The 17948-nt window shown below is 35.4% G+C and overlaps 1 gene segment (V, D, J or C); it reads right to left on the bottom strand.

Moving 5' to 3' along the window:
- The window catches only part of LOC115783989 (immunoglobulin mu heavy chain-like), a 130910-nt gene that overhangs the window by 11891 nt on the left and 101071 nt on the right, over positions 1 to 17948 (bottom strand). The window contains 1 exon segment of the C gene segment in view: positions 14187 to 14232. Within this exon segment, the coding sequence occupies positions 14187 to 14232 (46 nt within the window).

Raw genomic sequence — 17948 nt, 5'->3', positions numbered from 1 at the left:
CTGAGAGGTAACCAGAAAACTGTCTGTCAGCAAATAGTTATGACGGACTGAACCTAAACAATCACAGTATCCTGCTCATCTCTGCTGGCAGCCCCTCCCCCACCCACCCTAGTGCTCTCCAGCTTTAAATGTGCTGCTGCTTTGCTGAGGTGTTTTTTGGAACCTTGTAAGGTGTTCATAATGAACACAGTACGAGATGATTTTTTTGAACCTTCCTATCGCAGTGTAGCTCTCTGTTTTCCTGCTAAAGGAAAACAGAGAGCTACACTGCGACACCCCCCCCCCCCCCCCCCCCGTTTGTTTCTGTTGTTTGTATTTCTCTTGGATGGGTGTTCATTATATGTTTACATATAATGACAAAGTCTTCTTGTTCTTGTTGTCTAAGGGGTCCTCATACTCATTTTAAAGTGGTATTAATCATCATTTCATTTTACCTGGTGTTAATCATTTCAGATGTGCTATTGTCTAAGGAAATGGTATTGTTACAATATTTCTTTTCAGATTGAAAGCATTCAAATACACTGTCTTTCTGCTGCTTTGTGTGTTACCATGAACTCTCATTGCTGAGCTTTTGACTGTCAGTCCAAAGTGTCAGTTTGTTAACTGGATGTGGAAACACCTGTTGTGGTGAAGATTGCTTCCTGTGTGTTGCAATAATAGTAATCAGAAAGGATGCTGTTTGCAAGTCTGAAAATGTCCCTGACAGTATATTGTTATGAAACTGTAGTTTTCATGACAGTATACATTTAAAGTAAACATTAACTATAAATAAAGTGATGCAGATAACATTTAAAAATGGTTAATTTAAAGTGACAACGTTTGGTGAAGTGTAATTGATAAAGATCTACATGCTAATCTTATGAAGGCAAAGGAAACTATAAATTTCAAGCTCATGATGTTGGTATAAGAAAACATCCCTTAGAACATTTCTGTTGGACACATGCCAATCTGACAGGATGATGAGGCTTTACATTGGTTGGAATGATGTGAATTTTGTCATCCAACTATTAACTATTTTACGTTTATTTTACTAGTAACTATTTTACATGAATTCACAGTCAACTCCAAGGACATTAGAAAACTGTATAAAAAGAACTATTCAATTCAATTCAATTTTATTTATATAGCGCCAAATCACAACAAACTGTCGCCTCAAGGCACTTTGTATTGTGGGTAAAGACCCTACTCGTACTACTACTACTGGTGACCCTGTGCAGGTTGACCTTAGTTTTTGTCATAGGATGTATCGCTGTTGTGGTGCTCATACTGCACTGTGACTGAATGCTGTACAAAAACTTCACCTTGTACATCAGCTGTCATGACACATCACATTTGCTGTAACTTTAAAAACTTCTGACAATAATTTAATAACATTTTTTTATGTCTGTGTGTCAGTTTATTAACTATATGAACTGGAACTCTTGGCTGGTCAGTTAGACCAGCTGAGAGATGCAGGGGAGGGGAGAGGGAGGACTGGGTTTCTCCACTTGGGCTGCTGCCCCCACGACCCAGATAAGTAGAGGAAAAATTGAAGTCTAGGGATCTGGAATTTTTTTTCTATTTTTTTTTTTTTAAAAGACGTAGCAACTTTGTTATTTAGTTGACAGGTTTTTGTATTGCCTTCTAACACTGTGAGCCCCAGTTCCCACTATACACAGTGTGGCATTCTCCTACAAAAACCTTCACCTGGTAGGGTGCACAAGTCAGTGTTTTTCACTTTTCAGTTAACACATTTATATTTGTTTTATGGATATATTTTACAGTATAACTAATCATGCTGCAATTCATTTAAAATGTTACAGCTGAAAGCTTATTTTTTTGCATTAACCTTTAAAATGATATTTGCTTTATTAATGCAACAACAATTATTGATAAATAACTGTTTACATGAATGCTCAGGAAGTTGTATCAGTTGAAAGATTTTGGCATCAAAATGACATTTATGGTAAATATACCTTATTAAATTTGAAACATTTTTGCCTTTCACATCGTTTTCTGAGACACATACAGGAAACAGATGTCTTTACTCACTATTGTTTCTTTCTTTATCATTTTTAGTGGATGAGGTTTTTGTCATAGAATGCATCACAGTGGTTGCCATCGTACACCGTGGCTCAACCCCGTACAAAAATGTCACAGTGCATTCTGGCTATCATGAATTTATTACTTAAAGATTCTTCTTCTTAAAGATTTCTTCTAGAATTTTCCAAAGTTCATGTGGGAAAACAGCTAAAGTTCAGTTATCTTGGATACTTGTTTTATGGACCAGCATCGCGTCTTTCTCAGTGGAATGAGGTTTTCGACATAGTCTGTATCACTGTGGCCGTAATACTGCACTGTAATGCAGCCCCGTACAAAAACCACCATCTTACACCCATTAGCTTAAAACTACTTCTTAGTTGACCTAAGCCCGGGGGTCTGATTGATTGTTTCTGTTTTTAATTATCAGCATAAACATGGCATTTGTGAGAATTTAGAATTTAATTTCCTCTTCTATGTATTATCAGGCAAAACTAAGAGTGAAAAAACTGCAGAAACGTAATTTTTTTCTGCTCAATTAAAATGCAAATTAGACTAAGAAGCATCCTTATAAATGAATAGTGATCACTGTAATTAAACTTTTTCAAAAAATTGGACCACCGTCAGCATAAATAACCCCTTTCCATCTATATTAGACTGCGTAATGAGAGAGCAATGATTTCTGCATATTTTTCAGAATGACTACACTTACAAGATTTGGTATTTTATTTATTCGTTCATTTTATTTATTGTTTTTATGACCTCACTACACTGCAAAAAAATTACTGAATTAACAAATGACAATGACCTAATCTGAATGAGAGAAGAGTGTAAAGATAATAAAGGTAGGTTATTTAACTTCAGTTTCTAATGATTATTTGTGAGATACTTGTGCAAACACAAGTATAATACTGCACATGAACATTAATTTCATTGACTACTAAAATTTCCTATAATTTTAATGTTTTATAAGTTTAAGAAATGATAAATAAACATAAGGGCTATTTACTCTTTTCTAAATGTGACTTTTTCAGTCAGTGAAATGTTGTATAAATATATTCTCTCTTTTCATAACAGCATGTGCCGTAGTTCAGTTTACTGCTGTTTTTGTATTGTCATTTAACAGTGTGGGTTCCACCACAGTGACACAGACTAATGAAAAAACCTTTGCCTCATAAGGTGCATGTCTAATATTTGGTACTGTCTGACTGCTTGTACCAAGCAGGGATCTATCTATCTATCTGTCTGTCTGTCTGTCTGTCTAATGTCCTTTTTTTCTACAATGCAGTAAGGACACAGAGGCTTTTTCTCAGAGCAGTGAGGTTTTTGTCACAGGATGCATCACTGTGGCTGTTATAGTACACTGTGGCTCAAGTCCATACAAAAACATCAGGCCACATGTCGCCTTTGTGATGACTAAATGCTTTAAGTAAACACTTTCATGTTACTTTAATCAAATCCATAGTGCCCGCTATCTTATGATGTTCTTTGTATTTCATCTTACAATAAAATAAATAATTTTTTTCCAGAACTGTTCTAGAAAATTTCCTTCTGTTGACCGTCTCCTTCAGACTCAAAAAGTCAGGCAGAATGAACCAATCTCCTCTTTTATGAGGCACAGTGACTTCCTGCACAAGTTCAAGTTTTTGCATTGGCAGATATCACTGTGGCCCCAGTTATGCACTCTGGTACAAAGGCATACAAAAACCTCTGACTGATACATACACTGTATACTGCCCTGCCAGTCTTTTTTTTTTTTTTTTTTTTTAGCTACCAACAAACCATAACAAATGAACAAATACAATATATATAGTTGGTGCCTTTAACTTTACATTAGTAATGATTAAATATGCTTCATGTGCATAATTGTATTTCATTCACATATGTTATGTTATGAGTAGAAAAAATGACTTTTAAATGAATTTAGTTTTTAGATTTTTTTTATTCAAAATAGCTTAATCTTTTAATATATTTTTTATAATAAATATTTGTGCTCCTCTTTACCTTTCCATCATTAACATAATGTTAATTTTTTAGATTATTTTAATGTACAGTATGTAACACGACCGTTACTGAATGGGTTACAAAACAAAGAAAACAAAGTTCAAGTTCCTTTTATCTAAAGAAAACTTTCTTTTAGTCAGTAAAACCTTGTGAATATATATATATATATATATATATATATATATATATATATATATATATATATATATATATATATATAAAACACAGTGATCTTGAACCACAGTTCAGTTTAGATTAAGTTTTTGTATTGCCATATAACCGTGTGGGTCCCACCCCACAGTCACAGATAGTTATACAAAAACCTCGGGCATCAAGAAGCCATTTTTGCCACTCTGTGGATATTTTCTCTTTTTCTGACCAATCTCTGTAATGATCAGCAGTTTCTGAAATACTCAGATGAGCTTGTCTGGCACCAACAACCATGCCAGATTCAAAATAACTTAAATTACCTTTCTGATGCTTTGAACTTCAGCAGTTTGGCTTGACCATGCCTAAATGCACCGAGTTGCTGCTATGACTGGCTGAGTAGGAGGCCCAACACTAGAGGAAAAATAAGTCGGCAACATCCTTGCGACCATGAAAAAAATGGTGGTTGGTGAGTGATTGCATTTTTTTCTTTTTCTTTTCTGATTGCAAGTAGTTGTAGCAAACAAAATAAAATCCATGCACATCCTCCCCACTATGTGGGACACATGGTGGACCAACCAAAACAATGCAGCTCGCACATTGTAGTGCATTGCAATCAATCTCAGACAGAATCTCAGATAGATTACCAATTTTTTATCAACGTTGCTGACACAAATCATTTAGGACAAAAGCATGATGAGTTGTTTGGTTGTTTGTTGTTTTTCACATTTGAACACAGATTTCAATAGACAGAATTTTTTCATGCAGTGTTATGTTAAATATAACCTTTCTTCAGAAATGTGTCAGAATACGCCAGTCTCTTATTTTATGATGCTCAGTGACTTTCTGCATACTTTTAGTTCAGGACAGGTTTTTGTATTGCCAGATGTCATTGTGGCTCCCACTGTATACACTGTTGCACACAGTCATACAAAAACCTCTGCCTGATACATGCACTGCATCGTGCATTGTCAGTTTTTTGCAAGATTTTTGGTAAGATTCTAGTTCATGAATGAATCTGTGGTCTATTCTCTTCTATTTTATTTATCTTCCTCTTATTATTATTATTATTATTATTATTATTATTATTATTATTATTATTAATTTTACATTTTGAATCCTATTTATTACGTATATGTTTTGAATCCCAGTTATTAACTAAGAGTAAAACACTTTTGGATACTTCAACCAGGCATTTTTTGTTGCCATTTAGAAGATGCTCATTCTTTCTTTAGAGACAACATAATGATCTCGTGTTTTTCTTTATGACAGCAGGTTTTTGTCACAGGATGAGTTACTGTGGCTGCTATACTGCACTGTGATGAAATCCTACACAAAAATGCCTCCCTGCAAACTGCCTGTAACACATATAGTTTTACCTGTTTAGTTTAACTTTCAGAATAGATTAAAAAACCTGAAAAAAATGATATATATTCCTATGTATATATATGACTATGTTTTTATTCTTTATCTAATTAGTATTTTCATGTATGCAGAATTCTTAAAAACATTCAGTATTCCTATTGTCATATTTTAATCAGAAAAAACTGCAAGCCTGGAGAAATGACACAAATGTATTTTAAATGAGGAAAACAGCTAAAACTAGTCATCTAGGAAAGGATATTTATACACATCTTTTCAGTTCTCTTATCCCAAGTCTTTAAGGAACTTCATTTACATCATCTTTACTGTAAATGGTCCAGTGAGTGTTTTGTGGAATGATTTTGTAGCTGTAACCCTTGTCATGCACATAGAAATGATGCTACAGTCAGTCATACACATCTAATATCGATAATTACTATGTGACATAATAATTATTTTATCAGTTTTCTTCTCTTCATTTTTGTAAATTCTCATTTTTTACAATCCAAAATGATCATTTCATTTTGATTGCACAACACTGATTAATAATAAAATCATACATTTTTTAAAATTAATTTTAGGATTTGCTGAAGAGCAGACTGTATAATAATGAAGGCTCCACTTATATTATTTGTTGCATTTATACACATTTGCTTTACAGTAGGAAGCCTGTGCCTTTCTTAAGGAGGTTTTTGTAGCTGAGTGGATCACTGTGGCCACCCCATACACTGTGGAATATAACAGTTCAAAAACCTAAGACACTGTGTAGCTGCCATCCATTACTTTACATAAACAAGAAAACAGATGCTCTATTATTTAAAAAATTTAAAATAAAGCACATTGTAGTGACCATTGTATATCAATAGTATGGATATAAATTCACATTGTTTAAAGGCAGGAGTCATTAATTTGAATTTTGATAAGCTTTTAACAGCTTTATTATAGGAATGACTATTGCTTAATTATTACTATTGTGTGCATCTTTGGAGTTATAGAAAACACAAAGATTTGTATTTCATTTTGTATTTTGTATTTACTGTGTATTAAAAATAACCAAAATCATTTCAGTTATTACTATGTTTATTTCTTTAAAAAAGTATGCATTTTTAAAATTAATTTTACCTAATTAGCGGTGAAAAATATCTTAATTTGTAAATAATTATGGCATATCACTGGGAACACTTATAACACTATTTATAAATATATAAATGATTAATTCGACTTTATATGACTTCATAGAGTAAATGGGGAAACAGCACATTCATAATGTATTTAATTTAACAATAATAATACGTAATAAAAAAAATCATATTATCATCAACCATTCATTGTGTTCATTCACTTAACAGGACCAGTAAAGTTAGAGACGGGTTTCAGGCCAGGGTTTTTGTTGTGGGGTTTACCACCGTGTTGTAACCACCATAATAACACAGTGATGGAAGCTCTTACCAAAACCTCCCCACTCTTGCCACACCGCAACAGTTTCTGACTTGTCACTGAGAACAATGGCATTTTCTTATTAAGATGCAACAAAAACACACGTTATTTTACAAATATTTAAGACATATTTAATATTTCTTACTTTACAGTTCTACCTGAATAATAGACTTAAATATTTTGTATGCTGTGTTTATGTTTGCGTCTCAGCACCAGCATTTCCTGGTGACCTTGAAATTACGTTCTTCAAAAAAAAACAACTTAAGCTTGTGTAACAGAAAAGCATTGATAATACATTAACCTCTGCATGATGAAAATCACATTTTGTGCACTTGTGTCCACATCTTTCAGTGAGCAGGCTCGCAGAGTTTCACACTCCATGGTTTTGTGCACATAAAGACCTGTGGATGGCGGCCCAAGCAAGGCTTTCATTTTTTAAAGGCCGTCTGTCTGTACAGAATACAGAAAGAAGGCAGCCCACAGATTTAGTTCAGTTTTTGCTCTTTCAGTTTCTCAGACTTGCAGCAACAGCAGGCTCCATATGCCTAATACAGATTTAAAAAAAAAAAAAGTCAAACAAGAAATGTTTAATTTTTGCATTCAGTAAGTTTTTTTTTGGTTTGTTTCCAAACACTGCTTCTATGAACTACATGAAACTCAAGTGCCAAACAGCCTACCCCACTAGATGGCAGTATTTTATCACGTTTCTGACTTCAGGGTCGAGTATAAAGCCGTACTTGTTTAGGTATATTACATATGACTTTTACAGGCACAAATGAAAATGCTTTGAACTTTCCAAACAATGCAATAGTTAAAACTGCAAATCTGAATGGAAATATGAAATATGACATAAAATATGAAAAACAAACTGTCATAAAATAATTAAAATTAAAGTAGTGACTGTCCTTAAATGTTAATTTTATACATTCACATTTTTTTCTGTTTCCTGTGTGCAGTTTGTGAGGGTGTGGTCACATTTTGAGCATATATACTTGCTTTTGTCTGCAAACTTTTGACCCTTCTGAAGGCATGTGTATCACTTATAGCTGGATACGTTTGCAAACGGACACAAGTTGTTTGTGGTTTGAAGAAATGCATTCATGCAGGTGTGGTCCCAAAGATGCAGAAAAAGCAGAGAAGAGGCTTTCTAAAGATGACACATTTAGAAACATCCTGAAACTGAAACCCAGCAGACCTTAACCGGCAACAGAAGTTATTTCTATGAATCAAATGAGCAAAATACTTTGAGAAAACTTTGCGTTTGTTGCACAGATCACATATTTTCACACCCACTTTAATGAATAATGCACACTCCATATAATGATGCAAGGAACTGTGGAGTTAGATTGATAGAGGCTGTGCAGAGATGCCCCTGAGACAATCCAGCACATAACAACAGCCTGCAAGATGCTGTAAGCAGGCAGGGCATACATGGAACGCCATAACCAAGTAGCTGGCAAAGTATACAGGAACATCTGTGCCAAATATGGCCTTGTAGTCCCAAGGTCAAATGGGTTATGCTACAAAGGTGACTGAGAATAACAGAGCTAAGATCCTGTGGGACTTCCAGACACAGACGGTCAGACTGGTGATGGCTAACCAACCATCGTAGCGGTGGACCCACAGATGAAGATGCACTTTATTTATTTAAATTTCACTTACACCACTCTTGAAGGTGGGCCCACCTTCATTCTGAGCTTTATCTGTGAGCATTTATGTCTAAGGAATGCACGTGAGCTATTTCATGCCTCGATATGTAAATATGTAATATACTGACAGATGCAGATCTTGTTTCTTGGAAATTAATTCAAGCTTGTAATGGTTTCCGCACAGTTTTACTGGTGCAGGTGTGGTCCCAGGGGTGCACCCGGAACCTCGAAACCTCCCGACTCTAACCGATAACAGAAGTTTACGGTACATTGACTTCAGATGTTATTCTTAGAACCCTTGAGAAATGATAGAGCAACATCCTGCAAGGCTTTCTATGTTTATTATGCACAACACTCACATTCATACTGCCTTTAAATTTTAAGCTTGCAAATTTCATTTACTGAATCATGGAATTATTAATGAATTCAGAAAAATTGGTTATTTCCTAACACTAAAGGAACGACAGGGAAGCGTAATCATATTAATATGAAGAAATGCAGTTTTATTTTTTTTATTTATTTTCCACAGTTTACAAATTTGTTGATTTGGTACTTATACGTGACAGGCAGGTATTATAACAAATAAATGATGTATATACATAAAAATAGATTGAAAAATAGATTTTAAAAACAGATTGGAAATGATGCCCTGATTCATCCCGTTCTTTATGGTTTCTTCATCTGCAAAAAGAAAACATCAGACAGTTAAATATAGCTAATGCACTTTCTTTCTTAATTTCACTTCACTGTACATCTTAATGTAGCAGAGGAGAATACATTACAGCCTAATAATTTCTCAAACACAAGTGTTATTTTTTTGTCTTTTTTAAGAAGCAAAATGAAATACATTTGCATCAGAAAAGTTGACCTTTTTAATTGCAAACAGAACATTAAAATTCTTAATTCTGGAAAAATTGATTTCTGAGCACTCAGAGTTTCCATGTCTCACATATTCTTGTGACTGAGTTTATCCTACGTTACAACTCCATTTAGTCATCAAAAAACTGAAATAGAGAAAATGCAGTCTGCATGTTTACCTTAACCAGGCTGATTATTATGCTATAGAAGAGAGAGAACATGAAGAGGAATATGAAGGAGGAGGCTGTGGACCACAGGCTGCTAAAATCCTCTTCACTGATGTCATCTGTGCCTCTCAGATCACAAACATTATCTAAGTGGAAGGTACAGTATTAGTGGTTAGAGGAGATCTGTGTGCATCTGTGTTTTTCTCCCTTTTATTAGCTTAATCCACTTTTCTTTTTTCTTAATAGTGTCAATAAACAGTTAAAAAAACTTTTCAATTTGTTCATCTACACACATACCAAAGAGTCTCCATGCAACATTTATTGAAAACAGACAGCACATTTATCAAGCAATCACACACTGTCACTCAGACAGACTGAAAAACAGCACTATGACAAAGAAAACATACATTTTGTCTCACAGTGACTAATGACATCACAGGTACATAGGTTTTCATAGAGAAAACTCACACAGAGACAGAATGACATCAGCACAAAATATCAGCTACTAATAGGAACAATTACATTCAATGGAATTTTCCTCGACCCGAGACGTTTGTTTTGTAAGACCTTCAGACGGGACGCTGCAAATGAACAGTCTCTTCGGATTACTTTCCCAGTCTTTCTTAGTCATGGTGTAAAGACTCATAGATCGCCATTTTTTGTCATTTTTGGTCTGCTTTGCTGGGAAGTCGACGCCTTCAGTGGATGAGCTATGCTTCTTTCCATGTATTTCTGACCATTCAAATTTGAACTCCTTTTTCACACTACTGGTCACCAGACACACCAGAGTGACTTCGTCTGTAAGGCTGAGAATCTGCTGTTCTGAGAGCAAGTGAAGTCTCATCGTTGTCTCTGTCCCATTAAGAAGAGATACTTAGTTAAACAGGGAGATTTGTGTACAAGTTTAAAGTGCAGACACTGACTTTTATATATGCATACACACATATACATAGGTACACAGTTTTGTGTGTGTGTGTGTGTGTGTGTGTGTGTGTGTGTGTGTGTGTGTGTGTGTGTGTGTGTGTGTGTGTGTGTGTGTGTGTTGAATTACACATTTGGTTACATACTGTGTTTCTCACCTGCATCCCGGACTGTAGTTTTGGGGGTTTTTGGTGGAGTTGCTGAGATTAAAAAACAAACAAAAACAGCAATTTGCTATGAATAATGCTACTATACTTGATAATCTGTAACATGTCAACTTAATGGCTATTAGTTTTTGTCAAACTGGAGCTCATGTTATGCTGAACCCATGTAAACACATCTCCAAAGCTTATTGTCCTTCTGTGCATGCAGTCCTATCTGTCTCAGTCTCTGAGCTACTGATTGCTTTCACTCACAGTGAAACTGTTCACCTGTGAACTGAGTTGATACGGTCTTTTGGAAAAACAACTCTTTCTGCTTTGTCTTGCTGAAATATCCTGATTATTCACACAATTATGTGACCCTGTCTACTTCAGGTCTTTGTGCACCTGCAGCTGTGTCTATTTCATTTTTTAAACAGCCCAAAGAGGAGTTCTAGTAGAAGAGGTTAGAAGAGGCAGCATTTTCATTGCTTATAACTACCGAGTGTCATGTATAGCTGAAGTCAAAGTCAAAAAATTTGCGTTTTCCCACGGCTGCTGCCAGCATAGTAATCATCTGTACCACCGTGTGTGTGTGAGTGTGTTTGTGTCTGTGTGTGCGGTTACATACGTCCTGTTGAAACAGGAGTTGTAACTGGAATTGTGGTGGGTTTGGGTGTAGCTGTTCAGAGAAAAAGAAAACAAGCAAAAGTCTTTACGTATTTGATCATGAATTAAACCCTCAAATTAATGGCTGTTAGTTTTTTTGTCAAACTGTTTCTGCATTTTTTGTAGTTAAAAAAAAAAATCCTTTCAAACTATGTTGGAATTGTGAAATAAGTTATTAGTGCTTTCTTTCTTGTAAACCTCTTAGAATTCAAATAAACTACTTAAAAGACATTATATATGACTTAACATAAGTCTTATCTGGTTTTATGACCAGTATGGTTCACAGCAATTTACTCATTTGCTGCACCCCCCCCCCCCCCCCCCCCCAAAAAAAAAAAAAAAAAAAAAATTGAACTAAACCAAAAGCCCAACTTGCACTGAGTTAGGGTTTTGTATTTTTATAATGCATAACAAACCATTTTAATGACAATTGTTTCTTGTCAAACTGCTTCTGCTTTTCAATTCCTTAAAATTGTTTAATTTTAAAAATTTTATCAGTGTTTCATGGAAACCTATTAGAAGCCAAATAAATCAAGAAAATAATTAAATATGATGTAGCATGAGTCTTACATGGTGGTGTTGGTGGTGGTGGGTTATTGATAGAAGCCTGTGCATTCCCAGCTGCGTGAGTCACAGCACATTGGACATTCTGTCCTGCGCCCCAGTCCTGTCTCCTCACTTGGACTTGACTGACTCCAGTATAAACGTTGCCCTTCTGCACTGCGGGGTACTGAATGAAATCGGTCAAGGCAGTGCCACCTTTGGTCCATGAGAAAGTCACCGAAGAAGGGTTAAAGCCGGTGGCAAGGCAGCCAACAGTGACCGTCTCTCTGCTCTCAGAGCCACACGGTATCAGAGGAAACACAGTGGGTCGACTTGAAGAGTCTAATAAAGGGCAAACAACAGTAATTAATAAACCAAAATAAAAATATAATAATAAGACACATAGAAGTGTTTAAAGAGAAATCACTTGAGCTGATTCTGTTGTGTAACAGAGGCCAGCATGAACAATATTACATGTTAAATGTTCAGTGTAGACATTTCAAGTGTTGAATGATTCTCTGCAACATTTATTTAGAGGCTGTGTGCTCATCATCCACCCTCAAAAGTATAAGTTCCACTTTTCTTATGTATTCTACATATTCACTGGAAAATTATTTCAAATGCGTAACATGGACAAAAACCATTAGTAACTTAAAAAAATGAGTAAAGGATGGTGTGATGTAAACATCATTTCACAGTGTTGACGGTTGAGATTAAATGGCATTATTACCTGATCAAATGGTGATCATTGTCCCCTTTGCCCAATAGTCAGAAGCACCGTAGAACATTATTAAATCAACTTAATTCTTAATTTAAAAAAGGCTAATTTACTAATGATATGCAGAAAGTCTATTTTAACATTTATCAGTCCCACTAGATTCTAAAAGTCTATCAATTCACTGAAAATACACAAACCCTTAATACCTATTTTGACAATATCATGTTTGGGAATATTCTTACAGTAAATGTAAATAAACACAAATGAGTGTCTTATCTCACATCTCACAAAAACTAATAACTAAAACATTCATTTCAGACATAATTAAATTCAGCATGAAACAAATATTTCTTGATAGAATCATGTTCAACATTACTGTATTATGTTCAGTCTTTGCTGGACTAGAACAAATCTGTTGATATAATTACTTACATTAATAAACTTCTCCCTATGGTTGTACCCATGTGAAAATAATGACATTATATTGTAGTGGAGGGATGAGAATTTTCTCTCTTTAGTTAAAAATATAACAATTCATACCTGAGGTGACGGTGACCATCGTGCCTTTCCCCCAGTAGTCAAAACCGTAGTCACAGTCTAACAAGTTATTCACCACTTCATACAAAAACCTTTCCACCTTATAATAATCTACTATCTCATATATTCTCCTTATTGTTTGCAAATAGAAAATCAGAAGATTAAACAAAACCTGATTTCACCACCAACATTTAAACTAAGACTGCAAATTATAACACATTTATTTTGCAGTATTCTAGAAATGAACGCACTGAATTTTCTCACAACCACAATATTTCTTTAAAATATCACAGTTTTAAAATCCAAATTTTAACATTAAACAGAAAGAATTAGATTGTCTTACCTGATGTGACTGTAACCGTTGTACCTTTTCCCCAGTAGTCGAAAGCCCAGTTATCACAGTTAACAGAGTCTTTTTGCACCTCTCACAAAAACTAACTTCTGTGATACGCTGTTAGTTTTGAATCATTCTAAGCTTAATATTTAGTTATATAATTATGTTCCAATATAATCAAAGAGAAAGAACCACAAGGGTTAGGTTTTAGCAAATTCTTTGTCACATTACATATAATTAAATGGGAAAATAAGAATTTAGCTTTTAAAATAAATATAAAAATTCATACTTGAAGCGACAGTGACCACTGTTCCGTTTCCACAGTAGTCAAAGTCGCGGTAACAGGATAAAGAATTATTCACCACTCAATATAAAAATCTGTTTCTATTTATGGCTACATCTGTTTATGATAAAATAGAGATTCAGACTCAAGCAATTTTGAGAGTCTCGAGGTGACTGTCTGTAGTGATTTCATGCTACATAAATAAACTTGAATTGAATTGAATTTATTGAATTCAATAAAACCTCATTTTTAACCAGTTTAAACTGAGTACAGATTGTCAACTTGTAGAAATATAGAAATTAATATGTGGCATTATCTCAAAACAATAATAATCGTAAACAAAAACAGTTTTTGAATTTAAATCTTAACATTAAGAAGAAGAAATTCGATCGTCTTACCTGATGTGACAGTGACCATTGTGCCTTTCCCCCAGTAGTCAAAAGCGTTGTCACAGTTTAAAATTTCAACATATCCGACATACAAAAACGGCCACCTCAGAGTTGATCATATCTAAATAAAATCTGACATTTTTAACATGAACATTATTACATCGGAAAGCTCCTCTTACCTGATGTGACAGTGACCATTGTTCCTTTTCCCCAGTAGTCAAAAGCATCGTCACAGTGTGAGAAATCAACACATCCAACATACAAAAACAAGCACCCTAAAAACTCGGCTGGAGCCACTGAGGTCCAAATAAATAAATAAATAAATAAAACTATATGAAGACAAAGGGTTTTTTAAGTTTTTACCTGTTGTGACAGTGACCGTGGTTCCTTTCCCCCAGTAGTCAAAGTGTCACAGTGACAAATTTCAGTTGCATGTTAGTGCAAAAATATTTTGCTGGCCTCTTGTGTCATTTAATACATGATTGGACCTGACTGATACACTGTTACCCATCATTTACACAGCTGTTTTACTTTTCCTTGCAGATCACATTAGGTGCAAAATCTATCCAAGATTTAATTTAATATTATTAATAAACAGTTAAATATAGGATAGATGTAACTCAAAAAATATGACACTATTACTTACCAGAAGTTACTGAGACTTGTGTTCCTTTCCCCCAGTAGTCAAAGGCATAGCTATAGCCATAGCTGTCACAGTGATCTGTTAGAGTCTACTTCTAATACAAATACTTAATTTAAACCAAGGAAGTGTATAGGTGTTGTTGACAAAGCAATTCCCTCTGTACCATTTATTATTAGTTTCCCTTGAGACATTCATTTCCTTTGGAGTGGTTTATATAAAAATAGATATCTTACCAACAGTTTTTAGTCACTTCCTCTTTAATAGAGACTTTTGTCAACTCCAACTTTAATAGCAAACAACCTGTAGAAGTTACTTTTTCAAACAGGAAATCCATTGCTTTTAAATTTTTATATCTTCCTTCTCATAATGAAGTTGCACACTATTACAAGTGTCACAAATATACTAATGACACTTTTTGCCTTGTGGAATTATTAATTTTTTTTTTCTTTAATTGGTGGCTGAAAGGACAAGAGGCACTTCACAGTGAAATACTGTGGGCCTGGGTAGTAAGACATGTAGGTGTCAGTCAGCTGTAAAGAGCTTTACCTTGAATGGAGCCCACCTGAACAATTCACACCATAACACTGCATGGTTGCAAGGTCAGTCAAGGAGGAGAATGATGCTGATACTAAAGGTCTCAAGCAGGAATGACTAGCTTTTAGTTTGTGTTAATATCTTAAAATGGTTAGGGTTGCAGTTAGCTGAAATCAGTTGTGGTAATGTGTTAACTTCAACGCATCTTTTTCCTTATGTTTCTCAGGATTCCACCCTTGCAGTTTCTTCACTGATTTTGGCCTTTAGACCAGAGGGAAATGAAACAATAACTTGTCAGAGTAGAGGGAGGAATCATATTTTTGGTATTGTTTACATACATAAAAGGCAGTACCTTTTGTCTGAAACCACCCATTTTTCTTGTGAACAAAAGTGTTGGAACAGATAAACTTAAAAAAGTTTATTTTATTTGCAATAATGCATCAAACCTGTGACCCACTGACAGCACTAAACATCTTCATTGGTGATGATTTTTCAGGTTTTCATTGTAGCCTCATTGGTGTTTATTTTTTATTTATTTTTATTTGTATTTTTTGGGGGGGCTCTTTCTGCTTGCTGCATGGGTGCAGAGAGACTGCACCTATTCTCAGCCCCCCCCCCCCCCACACACACACACACACACACGCACAGAAGGTACCTTCCATCGGCTGGAGTTACAACAGTTTCTATTTATCAGTGTTCATTTAAGCTCGCCTAGAAATTAAGCCGGACAGACATATTATCAAGAAGGTGGAGGGAGTGAATACAGCTGAGTGAGGCTCTGTGGGATCATAGATCACAGATCATAAAATTACTCGAGACTCATTTATTCAAACTTCCTGGATGGCAATAATTCATTTTTGTAACTAATCAGCAGCTTGTCTGAGAAACTGATATGTTTGTAGCCATCATGATAAATAACTGAAATTCAAAACAAGGCTGACCTGCACCTTAGAGTCTTAAAAGAGACCATCTAAATATCTTGTAGGATACATTTTAGGGGTCTCCATATTCCTTTTTGACTGCAAATTAAAACCCAATTAAAACCACAGTTACCAACAAATCACAGGGTTGTGTTGGAAATTTATTGTTACCAGCATATATACTTTCCCCCTCTGGTAGTAGTGGGTTCTTGCCACTATACATATATTCCATTCACTGCCTGTATCTTTCTGCCCTTAACAGCCCCTATACTCTCTATACTTTCTTTCGCCTCTTTTAACTTTCTCCCCTTATGTTCTCTGTACTATTTCTCCTCTCTTTGAACTCTCTCCCCTTATACTGGTTGTACCTTTGACCCCTTACGCTGTTTGTACTTTCTCTCTCTATAGGTGTCCTTATCAGCGTCATATGCTGTTTACACCCCTTTCCCCCATCATTAGCAGTAATTATTTTTCATTTGTGTAAAAATGGATTTAAAAAAAAAAAAATGGATTTTCCTTATTTGTTAGCAGTGATTTATTCACATGTGGTAAAGTGTGGTTTCAGAATGGGTCTTAACTATTAATCACTATTTACATTTATTATTATATGGGGCTATACTTACTTGTATTACTCATTACTTATATTGTTTTAGTGTTATTAGTTTTATTACATGTGCACATACCATTCGTACAGTTTATATTATTTTCACATAAGTGCCTGGCGTTGTTAGTTGTTATTTGAAGTACCAGGCGCCATTTTTATGGCATGTGCCGATAGGACACACACACACACCAGTCTGTTGAGTGTTTTATGCTTTTGGGGCACTGAGGTGAGGATAGGACCTATGTGTGTGTCTGGAGCCTTTGAAGAGTTCCCACTTAAGCACTGTTTTACTTGACATTTGTACCCTATTGTCATATATCAGTTTTACGGCAGGTGCACTTCCAAAAAAGGGAGTTCTGTGGGCCCCTTACAGCTGAAAAGGGGGGAAGGAATAAAAATCTGGCTAAGTGGGGGACTGGTGATCTTATCTTAATTGATGTTTGAGTACAAAAGGTCATCATTGGTGACCTCTGTTTGAACTGTTGTGACCTGAGCGCTAGACCTGTGAGGTCCAGCCTTAATCATGTGTCCTAAAGTGGGTGAAGAGTGCCCAAAAGTTGATGGGGTGAGGATCAAATATCAAAGGGTGACAACTTATCAGTGGCGGCTGGTGCTAAAAAAACTGAGGGGGGCGCACACAAACAAACAAATGAAAAACAAACAAAACAAATCTTAAAAAATAGCACTATATGAACATGAATTTTGCCCTCCTTTCCTTCTGCCCTGCAAATTTCTCAATTACATTCTTGTTAAAGTCACTCATCTCTGTGACTAGTCTTTTCTCCATTGACAACATGGCCAATGCATTCAGCCTGTCCTGAGTCATTGAGTTTCTCAGAAAAGTCTTGATTCTTTTCAGAGTTGAAAAGCACCTTTCAGCTTCTGCTGTGGTCATGGGTGTGGTGATGAGGATCTTCAAGAGCGTGACAGTTTCTGAAAAGACTTCTTCCAGATTGTTTTCCATAAACAGCTGGAGTAGGCCCACAGCACCACAACAGGCTTTGAACTCGTCCTTGCTGTAGATGAGAGTAAGCTCTGTCTTCAGCTTACCTCGATTGAGCACTGGATAG

This window comes from Archocentrus centrarchus, chromosome 8 (genome assembly GCF_007364275.1).
Source record: "Archocentrus centrarchus isolate MPI-CPG fArcCen1 chromosome 8, fArcCen1, whole genome shotgun sequence".
NCBI lineage: Eukaryota > Metazoa > Chordata > Actinopteri > Cichliformes > Cichlidae > Archocentrus > Archocentrus centrarchus.
Note: the sequence above shows the minus strand (reverse complement) of the source record. Positions and strands in the feature narration are given on the sequence as shown.